Raw genomic sequence first — 14,752 nt, 5'->3', positions numbered from 1 at the left:
AGATAATGATCTTTTCTGCCACCCCATGCTTTGCCTTATGTTGCCTTCAATGAAGTGAATCAATGCTGAATTGTTCACATTTGTCACTTTTTGAAATCATGAAGGTAAGAATACCTCCCTGTAATTTAGTGTTTAGCCTGTCATCCAATATGAAAAGTTGTTAAACTGGTAGATGGCTGAGTAGATGAATGGCTTAGTGGATGGCTGAGTAGCTAAGTGGATGGTTGGGTTGATAAGGTGCATGGAATGCTATGGACACCTGAGAAAAGGTTTGAGTGAATTCTTGGGAATCAGGCCTTGTTAGTTCTGAACCCCAGATAGCATTCCCCTAAAAACCTGCCTAGACAATATCCTGAACCCCAATAAAAGCTTTGATACCCTCTCTTCCTCTCTCCATCCTTAATCCTCCCTTCCTCCCCAGTCTCTTCCTATCGTCTCTCCGTCCTTCCCTCTCCTTATTTCTCTCCCCCTCCCTCTCCCTTTCAGTGTTGCCATAGCTCCTCACTTCCCACTAACACTGAGATCTGTGGTAACACAAATCTTTAATTCACATGTTCAAAAGAGGTTGCTTCCTCTACAAGTCACAACCACACACCAGTTCCAGTCAGACAGTGGGCATCTTGGGAAGAAGAAATTGCATCTAAGTAAACAAAACAAAACACCCCCCCCCCCAAAAAAAAAAAAAAAGCTATCAGGACATTTGCCCATGTCAAGCCTTGCCTGTGGAAGGGGTATATGATCTGGCAGGCCAAGATGAGAAATTGCAAAGTGACCTCAAAAGCAAGTGAGAGAACAGTGTAGCCAGCTGCCAGCAATGGAGGAGCGCTCAAGATCGGCCCAGAAGCCTGCCTCAGCTGGGAGGACTCCGTGATGAGGCTTTTGCCCTGTCTCAGGAGGCTGGGCTCATTAGCACGCTTGCCTGGCCTCATTCTGATACTGCTTTCCTTTATCTCTAACACTTTCTCCAAAGTGTTAGACTCTGAGTCTAGCCTGGGTCAAGTAGAATATGGTGATGGCTGGGGGTAGGGGCAACTAAACATAGTTTCCACCTTCCAGTGGCTAGCTGTGGGTGAAGACCCCGTTGATTCAGAGGGCGTGGCCCAGGTGCTATGAGGTGTAATGCCTGTCCTGGCTTTGATTCTTGATTTTGATCTTGATTTTGAACTGTAGTCTCTGATTCTGCTCCTGTGCCTTTGAACTCCTCCTAAACCTTGGGTTAGGGAACATGCCAAGGCAGGTCAGGTTCATTTTCCCATCTTTCTGATCTTTTGGAGACCCTGACACTTTATTTACAGTGCACTAGGAACCCTGAAAACTATTTTCACCTTTTTAAACATGATCTCATGGAGATTGACATTGTTGGAAACCCAGAAATTCCCACAGCCAAAATCCTATTTAAAAGCTTCCTGTCTATTTAAAGTTCATGATGGGAAGAATAAAAGAAAAAAGACTCCAAAAACAGAGACGGGGTATAAGATAGGAAAAAAAGCAGATCCAGTTTGCTTCTAAAAAAGGCCGAAAACTACAATCTATCCATGGCCTTGTGTCTCAAGCGTCACATATTTTTCTTTCCCTTCTGGTTTGCAATCTGAAGTGGAATTTTATCATGGGTTACTTGGATGAACCTTTTCAAGTCTCTACCCCCCCCCCAAAAGCCTCTGCTCACTGGACAGCATGCCACTGGGGCTCTTTGTGCTATGGGAAAGTGAACGGACTCAAAATAAAGCAGCCATATCTCTTGGATCCTCTGTGTTTCCACAGCTCTGAGCCAGAGACTGCCCTGTGAACAACAAAACTGTGATGAAGGCAACAGGAGTCAGAAGGCTATTCATGGCAGGAAACCCCAGCATCCGGTGAGAAATAAGAAGTACGAGAGCACAGGATGCGCCCAGGGTCAGGAGGACGTGAAAAGCGAGTCTTTGTAACCTTCTCTATGCCAGAGCTGAGGTAGTGTGAAAGCGGCAGTGCAGCCCTCTGCTCCCTTCAGAGAACAGCCTGGTGTTGAGCTCCCCGTTCCACTGGCTGCTGCTGTCACCGCAGGGGAGTCTAGCCCCTCCCAGAAGGAGACACAGAAGAATGGCCATCTCAACTGGTTTGTTCCTGCTGCTGGGGCTCCTTGGCCAGCCCTGGGCAGGGTCTGCTGCTGATTCCCAGGCTGTGGTGTGCGAGGGAACTGCCTGCTATACAGCCCATTGGGGCAAGCTGAGTGCCGCTGAAGCCCAGCATCGCTGCAATGAGAATGGAGGCAATCTTGCCACCGTGAAGAGCGAGGAGGAGGCCAGGCATGTCCAGCATGCTCTGGCTCAGCTCCTGAAGACTAAGGCACACTTGGAAGCGAAGATGGGCAAATTCTGGATCGGGCTCCAGCGAGAGAAGGGCAACTGTACGTACCATGATTTGCCAATGAGGGGCTTCAGCTGGGTGGGTGGTGGAGAGGACACAGTTTATTCAAACTGGTACAAAGCGAGCAAGAGCTCCTGTATCTCTAAACGCTGCGTGTCCCTGATACTGGACCTGTCCTTGACACCTCACCCCAGCCATCTGCCCAAGTGGCACGAGAGTCCCTGTGGGACCCCCGATGCTCCAGGTAACAGCATTGAAGGTTTCCTGTGCAAATTCAACTTCAAAGGCATGTGCAGGCCACTGGCGCTGGGTGGTCCAGGGCGGGTGACCTATACCACCCCCTTCCAGGCCACCACCTCCTCTCTGGAGGCTGTGCCCTTTGCCTCTGTAGCCAATGTAGCTTGTGGGGATGAAGCTAAGACTGAGACCCATTATCTCCTATGCAATGAAAAGACTCCAGGAATATTCCATTGGGGCAGCTCAGGCCCTCTCTGTGTCAGCCCCAACTTTGGTTGCAGTTTCAACAACGGGGGCTGCCAGCAGGATTGCTTCGAAGGTGGCGATGGCTCCTTCCGCTGTGGCTGCCGGCCTGGATTCCGGCTGCTGGATGACCTAGTAACTTGCGCCTCCAGGAACCCCTGCAGCTCAAACCCGTGCACAGGAGGTGGCATGTGTCATTCTGTACCACTCAGTGAAAACTACACATGCCGTTGCCCCAGCGGCTACCAGCTGGACTCTAGCCAAGTGCACTGTGTGGATGTAGATGAGTGCCAGGACTCGCCCTGTGCCCAGGAATGTGTCAACACTCTAGGGGGGTTCCACTGTGAATGCTGGGTGGGCTACCAGCCCAGTGGCCCCAAGGAGGAGGCCTGTGAAGATGTGGATGAGTGTGCTGCTGCCTACTCGCCCTGTGCCCAGGGCTGCACCAACACTGATGGCTCTTTCTACTGCTCCTGTAAAGAGGGCTATATTGTGTCTGGGGAAGACGGTACCCAGTGTGAGGATATGGATGAGTGTTCAGATGCAAGGGGCAATCCGTGTGATTCCCTGTGCTTCAACACAGATGGTTCCTTCAGGTGTGGCTGCCCGACAGGCTGGGAGCTGGCTCTCAATGGGGTCTTTTGTACCAGGGGCACTGTGTTTTCTGAACTACCATCCAGGCCTCCCCAAAAGGAGGACAAAGAGGACAGAAAGGAGAGTACTGTGCCTCCTACCGAAATACCCAGTTCTCCCAGTGGCTCTAAGGATGTCTCCAACAGAGCACAGACAACCGGTCTCTCCATCCAAACGGATATTCCCACTGCCTCTGTTCCACTAGAAATAGAAATCCCCAGTGAAGTATCTGACGTCTGGTTCGAGTTGGGCACATACCACCCCACGACCTCTGGTCACAGCAAGCCGACGCATGAAGATTCTGTGTCCGCACACAGTGACACCGATGGGCAGAACCTGCTTCTGTTTTACATCCTGGGCACAGTGGTGGCCATCTCACTCTTGCTGGCGCTGGCCCTAGGGATTCTCATTTATCATAAACGGAGAGCCAAGAAGGAGGAGATAAAAGAGAAGAAGCCCCAGAATGCAGCCGACAGCTATTCCTGGGTTCCAGAGCGAGCAGAGAGCCAAGCCCCGGAGAATCAGTACAGGTGAAGTGCCATAGGTTACTTGGGTAGCTGGGCGGGCACATGTAGGCCTGGGAGACACAGACCACAGAACTGAGAGCAGGCAGTCAGCTGGCCATTTGTTGTTTGAAGCCAACCTCAGCCGCCCAGTCCAATAGTGCCCATCTGTCCTATGAGTTCATGTGGAGTAACGGCAAGGGGACCAAGGATGCAGATGTGGCAGAGTTCCATGGCTTCTCACCCTGTAATCTTCTGTTTTCCACAGCCCAACACCAGGGACAGACTGCTGAAGACTATGTGGCCATAGGAACAGTCAGTTGCCACTACCTTCAGAGCTACCTTCTTAGATGAGGGGGGAGCCACATCATTCTGAAAGACTGGACTGGACTCTCAGCAAAAATTGTGCACCTTCCTCTTAAGATCCTGGTGACTTGGGATGGGCAGGTATTTTCTTGGTGCCTTTGATATGTCTGGGGGTGAAAGCTGTGTGTTGGTTTGTCATTGTGGGGAGTTTTGTGGCTATTGACAGGCCTCACTCAAACACCCTTTTCAAATCTAAAAGCAACTGGTTCCTCTGGTTCCTAATCAGGGTGAAAGGAGTCAGAGGGGGTGGGACAGGGTGGGGGGGGAATGGGGCTTCAAAGTTTTTTCTTATCACTTGATTCATCAGAGAAGGAGTTACTGGTGCTAATTACAATGGAAACAGTTCCTGTCCTTCACAGGACAGAAAGCAAACCAATGAAACTAAGTAACCAGGGAAGAGTGCTCTACCCTTCCTATAGGGACTTTTCAGGATGGCTGCCTTTGTGTACATTTGCCTTCTGGCATTTCCCCTCCACCCCTATCCCCAATCCCAACCCCCTCTGTATTGTTGAAACTGTCAGAATGAGAGGAAGTTCAACCAACTGCTTAGGGAGCAAGCAGGCAGGAAGTTTAGACATTGGATCCCCTCACTCTTAACTTTCTGATAGCCTTGGGTTTATGGGCAAGCAAAGTTGCAAGTTGGGAAGTTGCTTCCAGTGAGTGAGAGGTCTTGGTAAAAGCATAGTCCAGAGGGAGGCAGGAGGGGATTGTTTTAACAGGTATTTGAATGAAAATATCAGAATGAATGGATGCTAACACACACTTGATTTTTGAGGAACAATAACAAAACTCCTAGATTCATTTGTCTTTGAGCTAGCACAGGCCCCTACTCCAGGGCACCCTGTCTACCTTTACATTGTCCCTAACTGGAAGCTGGGACTGTAGGCTCAGAGAGCCTCAGGATGCTTTCATTCTGAACATAAGGAAAGGATGTGTGAGCCAGGTGATGGGCTCTGTTTTAAATACTCCCATTTAAGTTTACCTTAGTCCACTTCACAGTTAAAAGTACATCTGGAGGACGTGAGCACTATCTTGTTGGCGTGACACATACCAAACCAAGGATTAGTCATGAAGAAGGTTCTCGCTCTTTTTATTTTCCTTAAAAAAAAAAAAAAAAAAAAAAAAAAGGAGATGGAGGGGAAAGGGAAAGAGAGAACAGCTAAAAAATGTCCAACTGTTAAAACTGCTTAGAGACAGCTTATGATTGACATGTTTATTTCAGTGTCCATTTGCAAAAGTGTCCCTTCAACTTGCTGCGGGTAATGGTGTTCTCCATCGTGAGATTCAGGGTCTTTGTTCTCAGACTAGAGAACTTTGGCTTCTAGGATCAAAAGCAATCATCCCTCAAGTTGATATCCAGGAACCGAAGATTAATAACAAGCAGATCCAAGACCTTTGGGAATCCTTAGAGAAGTATGTTATGGTATATTATGGAAATAACTTTTTTTGGCCAATTTAAAATGAAGATATTTTCATTAGTCAGTCTCTCTCATCTCTCTCTCTCTCTCTCTCTCTCTCTCTCTCTCTCTCTCTCTCTCTCTCTCTCTCTGAAAACACAAGGTGGAGAGTAATGGGAAAAAAAATCGGACTCAGTGGGGTGCCTGAAATGTGTGCATTTAAAAATCAACTCAGCATCTGGCTTTCAGTTGAAGTTTAGGTGCTTGAACAGGATCCCTGGTAATAATTGAGATTGGCAGCTAATCAGGAGACCAGCACCAGCCTTTCAGATCATTCAGATGAATTTAGAGCCATGGCCGTATCTGCATAGATGGCCATGACCCTAAATGCATCACTTTTTACTCCCAGGCCTTCAACTGCTCACCTTTATGGCTGTAGACAAGGTAGATAACTGAATCTAGGCTCCCTACAGTTGTGCTTGGTCTATGCTCAGGCTGCTGTGTAGGACTTTTAACTGACCAGAATGACTTAGGGGATAGACATGAAGCTCCATTTCCAATACTCTCAGGGGTACAGGATCTACTCCGTGGGATCTACCCACAACAGGGAAGGGAATGAACATATTTTCTCAAAGTGTGCCTTCAGCATGAGTCCCTCCCATGGAGGCAGAGCTCTCTCATCTCCTGACCTGCCAAAGCCTTCAGGAGAACCATACCTCATGCAAAGCCAATGGAGCCACTCACTGTTCCTAAATGGGTGCTTTATTTTCACACACACACACACACACACACACACACACACACACACACACACACACACACACACACTGGTTTCGAGACAGGGTTTCTCTGTGTAGCCCTGGCTGTCCTGGAATTTACTCTGTAGACCAGGCTGGCCTCAAACTCAGAAATCCATCTGCCTCAGCCTCCTAAGTGCTGGGATTAAAGGCATGTACCACCACTGCCTGGCTTCACATATATTTTTTCTGTCCTCATACTTGAGACTGGAAAATTCTGGCTTACGGGGTCTAAGAGGCAAAGCAATAAATAAGTGAACTTCTACTGGACCAAAGGTGTGTTAGGCTATACCTTCTCTACCCGCGACATCAGTGAGCAGAGACAGAACCCTCCTCTGCCTGTAGGGATCAGAGGAGGTACTACTTGGCAACAGAATTTCCTTAAGTACAGACCTGGAAAAACTGTATTTTGGAGGGACATACCTTCAGGCCTTCAGCCTTCCCATTACTGAGTTACAGGTGGTCAATACTGCCCTTTGTATTTTATGTGGTTCTGGCGATAGAAGCCAGCACATGAGTATGGAAGACACTAGCCTTCTAGGATCCCTATATCCCTAGTACCTTGCATTATTTTTGTTCATTATTAAAGATAGACGAAGCAATACCTCCCTACCCCCAGTAATTTGAGGAGTTTAAAAAACAAAACAAAACAAAACAAAACAAAACAAAAACAAAACTTCTCAGAAGAGCCTCGGGAGGGAACCCTGAACACTATTTGCAAAGGAAGTCTAGCCTCAGTTTTCCCTGGTGTCTATCGTGGCTTTGATGCAAACCCCAAATGTATGCATTTTCTGACTTTGGAGACCCACTCATCATTACCACCCCCACCATCATCATCACTGTCATCACCACCTCATGGTGTTTTATTAACGACAGTAACTGGATGAATCCCACCTGGCTCTAAATGAGGGCAAAAAGGCCAGACAGAAGAGGAGCAGAAAGAAGAGAAGCGGGTTGCCTTCCTTCAGCTTCTTACCCGGGGGAAGCCCAGTAAGCCTTTGGGAAGGTCTATCCTGATGCCTTTCCCAGAGCACTGGAAAATGTGGAGTGAAACACAAATACTTCTGAGTACATGTTCACGGTGCAGGGCAATCTGCCTAGGAAGAATTCTTTATCGCCTCATGAAGTTTTCCTCCTCTTTGAGTAATTAACCATGAGTCTTGCGTGGACTGTTATCGCCAACCAAGCTTTCAATAGGTGGATGCGATCATTAGGTCGTTTTGTTCCCTCTCTGGCAAAACTAAAGGAACAGAGATGAGATTTGACCAAAAAAGGGGAAAAAAAAAGATTACTCCATTCAAAATAACATTTTTGAAAGTAAATATAGGAAAGCCTTTTCCTATTATTTTTCTTCTTGGCCTCCCCATTGTCTGAATTGGGAAAACAGGAAAGCATTGCTTTCTAGCACCTGCAAAATGGTTTAATGCCCCTGCATATTTCCATGTCCTTCAACAATAGATTTAGCATGGGAATCTGAAATAGACGCCCTGAAAACATCTGTCTCTTCCCTGGCTCCTAAACCCAGGCTTTGATTATGTATGGTTTGTGAAACCTATCAACCAGAACAGGGGGACAGACACACTTCAATCTGCCATGGGGTCAACAAGTATATACCCCCAATGACCACTTAGGCAAGGGCTTGTTGAGAACTGCGTCACATTTTGACCTGTTTTCGACAGAACCCATCTACTTCAGGTAGGCTCTCTGGACCTTTCATCCTTCCCATCTTATCTGCAATGTGGCAAATGGCTTCCTTTTGCATTTTTACCCTTCCCCCCCCCCCCCCCTCCAAACTGAAGTTCATTTGCAGATCAGGGATTAAGTCTGAATTGTGAGGTGGTCAGTCTTGTTTCCTGTTGCCAGGGGTTACTGTAAATGTTAGTAATTTTGCCTCAAGTCCTCAGTAAGAACATAAATATTTTAAAATATGTGCGTTTGAAATCTGTTTCATGCATCCTGGAACCGTGGGATGCTCAGGCAGGAGTGACTTTAGTCTTTTAGTGAATGTTGTCCTGTATGTGGGTAGGGAAGGCTCACAGGTTACTCTCCTCCTTAGAGCTACAACATAACATTCTGAGGGGAGTCACAGGGTTGCCTTTAAAAAGTGGGAGCTATGTCATGCTTTGAGCTTTCTGTTATGCACCTCTCCTAATAAACTCTGAAAAAAATATTTGTTTTGAACTTGTTTCGTGTCATTTGTGGCAACTTAAAGTACATGGCAGAACTTTATTTGCGGTTATTAAATTCATGTTCCCCTTTGCAAAGAGTTACCCCGATGGCCTTATTTCTGCCTGTCTCTCGCTGGAAGGAATGCTAGTATGGGTCTCTATTGGTGCTGCCTCTCAGAAAGTGCCTTTGGGGATGTGGAATACAGAGTGAGACTGCACTACAGTGGGGCAGTGTCCAAAGCAGCTGAGAGCAGACCCTAGGCCTCCTTCCAGATTTAGCATCTTCAGCCTGGTCGCCATGGCTACCCTTAATTCCCAATATCTTGTTGATTGCCTGAGTGATGCCTGGTGGGGGATTAAATGCAGCCAGTTGGTGTGATGAGAAAACACCCCCTGTAATTATCGCAGAGCATTATCATTGCTTTGTCAGTGAAGTTCAGTCAGTTTACTTAACTAATTGAACAGGCAGACAGAAGCATAGCTTGTTGGGCTGCAAAGATCTCACGGAGATTCTGTGTTGTTGGAAGCAGAGGATAACTCACTCGTGATTTTCAGATGGTGTGCTTGGTAAAGAAGGGTTTAAGTGAGATTAAAGGGCTCTATTCTATAATGCTAATCACATAGGACAATTTCAATAAATATCCATTAAAATTAAATAGAGCAGATCTTTTAGTAGTTTAGCCACTAACAAAACACATTGACACATTGGGAAATCTCAATTTATTCTGAGACTTACCACACACACACACACACACACACACACACACACACACACACACACATCTATAGACATAGACACAATATACAAACACCCACAAATACTCAGTCTTAACTCCTATTTCATAATGAATCAACCAGAGACCAATGTTCCCTGGTTTAGGGAAAAGCTCACATTTTAATAGCAGCATCTTCTTCTTCCTGTAAATTACTCAGATGTCAGGTAAGTCTGTCAAAAGTGATTACCCAAATGCTCAATATACAGAGTTACTTGTATCCGTGACACATCTTCATTGTCATTAGACAGCTAGACTGAGACTGAGGTGTCATAGGGACAGTGTGGACATTCTGCGGTATTCAGTTGAGTTAACTAGGCATGCTAAGTTCTCAGCCAACTCTTAAATGTATTTCGTAAGAGGAGAAAGTAGTATCAGAGAAAAACATGCCTCCAAACCAACACATTCTCAGCTTAGACTTCTTCTAAATGGTATTTTAATGTGACACAGGCTTTCAAAGAGAGACTGTGGACTTGTTCTTCAAGCATCTTGATGTTCCCAGGGAGATCCTTTTCATAGGAAATCATGGGCAGGTCAAAAAAGAGAAGAAAGAGCTAGGGCCGGTGGTACACACTGAGAACTTGAGAGGGAGAATCAGAAGACAAGTTCATGGTCAGCTTGAGCTATGTAGTGAGTCTTTCTTGAAAATAAAGTGAAATTTAAAAAAAGACAAGAGCAAAGAAAGGAAGGGAGGGATGGAGGAAGGGAGAAAAGAAAGTAGAAGGCAGGAAAGGACAAATAAAAGAATGGATTGAGTTTTTAGACCAACAATTACTCAAAGAAGTTCAATTCGACAAACCTTCACGGGGCTGCTTAGCTCAGGGAGGGCATGCTCTTGCCTCCAGGAAGCTCACAACTAGAGGTGGTGACAAGCCACTGTGACTTGATTCATCCTGTTTGTTGTTTTTTTAAATTGAGATTTATTTTCATTGTCTTGGGTACTGAGCTGATCTGTTCCACCTTGGTTCATAGTGTTTAAGTTGATGGAAGGAAGAGGCAGAAGGAGGAAAGCAAAGAAGGAAGGGGAGTGGAGGGGAGGAGAGGGCAGGAGAGGAAGGAGGAGGAAGGGAGGGAGGGGAGGAGAGAAAGCACAGTGGAGCAGGGTTAGCCCCTGCAGTGGTGATGGTCACTGGGATCAACTATCACAGCTCTCACTTCAGCTGCTGAAGGACTTTTTTCCTCAAAGCCACACAGATCATCTTGGTCATATTTGAAGAATCAAAGCTGTCTGGGTGGACCCTCATGGAGACAACACATGCCCTGTCTAGTGTTCATGTCCTCTTCTGCTGAAGAATGCAGCTTCCATATTAAGCTAAACACAGTGTTCCCATGAATATGTAGGAGGCCATAAGCTGAGCCTATGACTGCTTCTGTTACATTGGATCCTTCTAAATTCAAATTCAACAGTAAAGTGGTAATTAAAAATAAGAGTGTTAAATTTTATCTTTTTTTTTACTTTGCAAGTCTTGCCCCTCCCCTAAGATTATATACAGAAACATTTTCCTTCATTGTCAAAACTACCAACTCTCCTGCCACACAAGAGTGCCTGCCATGCATATATAATTCCTACATCCCCGCCCCTACCGCACTTTGTCCACTGCTGTTCAGCCCTGCAGGCCTTGCTGGACAGTCTTCCTTCCATGTTAGGGTCTGTCAAAATCTCCCAGGGTTTTATCAGTTCTGTTTCTGGAAAGAGCTGTGTTGATTAGGTGACTGAAAATATACTTGGTAGGTTGCTTCTTTTGTAGTTATAATTTCTTACTATAACTGCAAATTCAAGTTACATGTTGTCTGACTTTAATATACTGGGTTTATTCTATTGTAATTTTCTCCTTTTAATGTCACTTTGCTTCATCACAAGGCGCTAGCTTTCACTTTGTGTGGGTTCTTTTTTGTTTGTTTGTTTCTTTCTTTCTTGTTTTTTTCTAATATATATATATATATATATATATATATATATATATATATATATATTTGTTTTTTCAATGAAGTCATCCTATTTGCATTTCCAAGGTTGTGGTTGCCTAGAGGCTTAGTTTATACATTCCCTTCTGAATGGTACTGTATTAACTATGTTGATCCATTACAATGGTTCTTAACCTGTGGGTCATAACCCCCTTGGCAAACCTCGATCTCCAAAATTAAATTACAGTTATGAAGCAGCGACAAGAATAACTTTATGGTGGGGGTCACCACAACAGAGGCACTGTGTTAAAGCATTAGGAAGGTTGAGAGTCTCTGATCTATTACAAAGTCTGCCCTACTAGGCTGCCCCACTTCTGGTCTCTAATACATTACAGCCATCCAGAACAGGGACTGACATGTGATGATACTTGATAAATTCATACCAAATATGTGACTGGGAGATCGCAGTCAGAGGCAGCTTGAAAAGCGTCAAGGCCTTGAGGATCCTGTTGGAGGCCTACACTTTCCATGAGCATTCCCTGATTACCCATCTCCTGAGAGCCTTCCGGTACCTCTCTACTGGCTGCTCCTTTGCCTTGTATTTACTTGTGGCAACTGACTACATTCAAGCCTGCACCCCTGCTTGCCTGGACAGTGGTCATCATGTCTATCTGGTCTCCAGATCTTTCCATCTGCCCTCCCTATTAATCCCTTGCACCCCCATGAAAATAGCTCATGGAAACAATGAGAGGGGTAATAATGTCACTGGAAGCATGGGATAACTACGCAAACACATATGAGGTATCTCACTGAATAGCCAGCTCCTACTGAGCAGTGATAAAGAGCTGTTGAGATGCTGTAGATGGTAAGTCCCAAAAGTTCCAGGGGACCAAATACTGAACATGGTGACAGTCCTCTTGGAGTAGTAGGGTCTCGGAGTGCAGATGAGACGCTATCAGGTAGAATTTGACCTAAGTTCGACAACTGGCTACAGTCTGCTAGGGGAACACCACATCCCCTGTCTTTCTTATACCTGCTCCCCAAGTCCTCAATACTTACTCCTTACTAACTCTCACCCTCAGGGAATGTCAGTCTTTGAGAAAGGAATTGGTTTTTAGAATTTCTCTTATTTCCCTCACCACAATAGTCAAGTAGCTTTATGTCCTGGCTTCCTGGCAAGTGTAAGGCACTTGAGAGGGCAAAGGCTGATTCTTTATTATACCCTAACTCATATTCCAGTCTCAGCTACAGTTATACAGAAGGCGAGCAGGATACATTATTTCATATTGTTCCATAATATTAAGGCAGTATCTGCCAGTGACCTTCCCAGCATCTATAGGGCTTCCCAGGGATGGCAGTGACTGGGGGAGCAGTGTAGGCAATTGGAGTCGTGCTGATAGCAGACAGGGAAGGTGACAGCAACTGGCGATTTATGGGGTCAATACTACTGGTAGAACAAAACTTATTTATCTGGGACTGGTAAGAATGTTTGGTGAGAAACTCTGAGCTCTTTTAACACTTAAGCACACATATATATGGACAGACAGATATACATTTGGTAATTAATTGCTGCTGGTTTTAGTAAGTGGTAAAAACTTAATTCTATGCTTAAATAAGTATTAGGGAAATTTAACTCTTTATTACTGTTCTGTAATTAAATAAATGCTAAATTCTGGCAAGTGAACACATGATGTTCAGCTGTAGGTGAATTAAGTAAAAGGATTTATTGCTAGAGTTCCTTTCTCTGGCACGTCAGTCAGGAGCCCCTCACTGGCCAACTGAGAGACTTGCAGAACTCTTTAACTCTTTTTAAACCAGGAAAAAAAGAAAGAAAGAAAGAAAGAAAGGAAAGGAAAGGAAAGGAAAGGAGTCACTCACACAGACCACACACACCCGGTGAAAAGGAAAACAGCCATACCACCTCCCTTTAGGGCTTTTAGCTATTTATAACTTTCAGACAAAAGTTGTCTATGTAAGAAAGAATTACCTCACAGAAAAAATGTTACACAAGAGGGGAGTAACTGAAGGACATCAATAACAAGTTCAAAGCAGTGTTTCATTCTGTAAGCTCATAGCAAGTTTTTACATGTCCTTGCCTAATAATGCACACCTATGGCTTTAGCCTTGAACCTGAATTTTTTTCCTTCAACACAAATTTGTCCCAAGCTTACTTCTCTTTTGTGTGTAATTATGAAAGCTTTTTGGATTTCTTATTATGCAGCTTTTGCTTACTCTTAGGAGGAGTGGGCACATTCTATTCTTGATTCTAACTTTATTACATCTTTCTTTCTTTTTTTTTTTTTTTTTAAAACTGAATAGCAAATAGTTTATTGTTAAGTTCATGGTTTCAACTGTAGTTAATAAATTCACTTGAATAGGAGACAATAATCAAGTTAAAAGGAAAAACTTATTAATCATCAGAAAATCTGTGGCCATTTGGGCTGTCACGCAGAAATCCAAAGTCACTGAAAGGCCAAATCTTAAAGAAGATACGTCCTCTTATTAGTCCATATGGTATAGGTCCGTAATACCTGGAATCGGTAGAATTCTGTAAGTTATCACCTTCTAACCAAACATGACCTGTTGGCACATAACTACGACTCTTAAATACATCAGATGGACTAGTGCTGAGGATTTTGTCTCCTTCCAAACCAATTACTCTTTTACAGATATTTGATTTTGGATCACTTGGGCTTTTTGCAATTACAATGTCACCTCTTTGGATGCCATAAAAATGTCGGCTAAGATTTTCTGCAAAGACAATATCTGAATTTTGAATTGTGGGTTCCATTGATGGTCCAGAACACATTACAACACCACCAATGTATTCAAAAGCACAATGAGCTATACAGCCATACTGAATGGTATAGCCAGCAAGTCGAAAAGCCTTTCCCAGAACACCACGAAGCATACTTTGATGTTGAGTCTGCCACCACCAGCCATAAGTCTGTTCTACAATTTGTTCAACTTTATGGTAGGTTTCCAGGAAACTCCAGATCTGAAGGAGGTCTCAAAGCATGTGTGGGTCATCCATGGCTTCCGATTCCTGGGACTCAGACGGACCCAGTTCACTTGGGTCGCGTACCTCCGGCTTTACGTACCGCCTTATTACATCTTTCTAACAAAACAACTAAAACCATCTCTTAAAGTTTTCTTCCTAAGATCAAATCAGGATTCTATAAAAATCATTACCATCTAAGTAGTATTAATTCATAAAAGTTCATCTTTATGTTTGTCTGCACCAAATCTGCTCAATAGGGTAGCCTAATGCACAGGAGTCCTTAGGCTATGTTTAGTGACAGGAAAGGCATATCAGCTACAAGACGTAATCCTGAGATGAAGTCTTTTGGGATCTTGCCTCTCAGAGCTCACCTATCTTAGGCCATG

At 44.7% G+C, this 14,752-nt stretch overlaps 1 protein-coding gene and 1 pseudogene across 2 annotated transcripts; one reads left to right on the top strand and one right to left on the bottom strand.

The window, feature by feature from the left end:
* Positions 1-1,911: 1,911 nt before the first annotated feature.
* Positions 1,912-5,843, top strand: Cd93 (CD93 molecule). Its single transcript, XM_021193878.2, has 2 exons — positions 1,912-3,986; positions 4,228-5,843. Exons 1-2 carry the CDS (start codon positions 2,077-2,079, stop codon positions 4,250-4,252), a joined length of 1,935 nt encoding a protein of 644 aa, XP_021049537.1. The 5' UTR covers positions 1,912-2,076; the 3' UTR covers positions 4,253-5,843.
* A 7,834-nt stretch (positions 5,844-13,677) lies between these two features.
* Positions 13,678-14,420, bottom strand: LOC110319129 (annotated as a pseudogene). The gene has a single exon (XR_002380393.2). The product of XR_002380393.2 is annotated as a mitochondrial inner membrane protease subunit 1 pseudogene (transcript).
* Between the last annotated feature and the right edge of the window lie 332 nt (positions 14,421-14,752).

The sequence above is a fragment of the Mus pahari genome, chromosome 3 (assembly GCF_900095145.1).
Source record: "Mus pahari chromosome 3, PAHARI_EIJ_v1.1, whole genome shotgun sequence".
NCBI classification, from domain to species: Eukaryota; Metazoa; Chordata; class Mammalia; order Rodentia; family Muridae; genus Mus; species Mus pahari.
This window is presented reverse-complemented; position numbering and strand designations above follow the sequence as displayed.

What these genes read in the sequence shown, in the direction of transcription:
- Cd93 (XM_021193878.2), top strand. Translation starts at nt 2,077, where the DNA reads ATGGCCATCTCAACTGGTTTGTTCCTGCTGCTGGGGCTCCTTGGCCAG. An exon ending in GCCCCGGAGAATCAGTACAG is followed by an intron (nt 3,987 to 4,227) that starts GTGAAGTGCCAT and finishes TGTTTTCCACAG; the next exon opens with CCCAACACCAGGGACAGACT.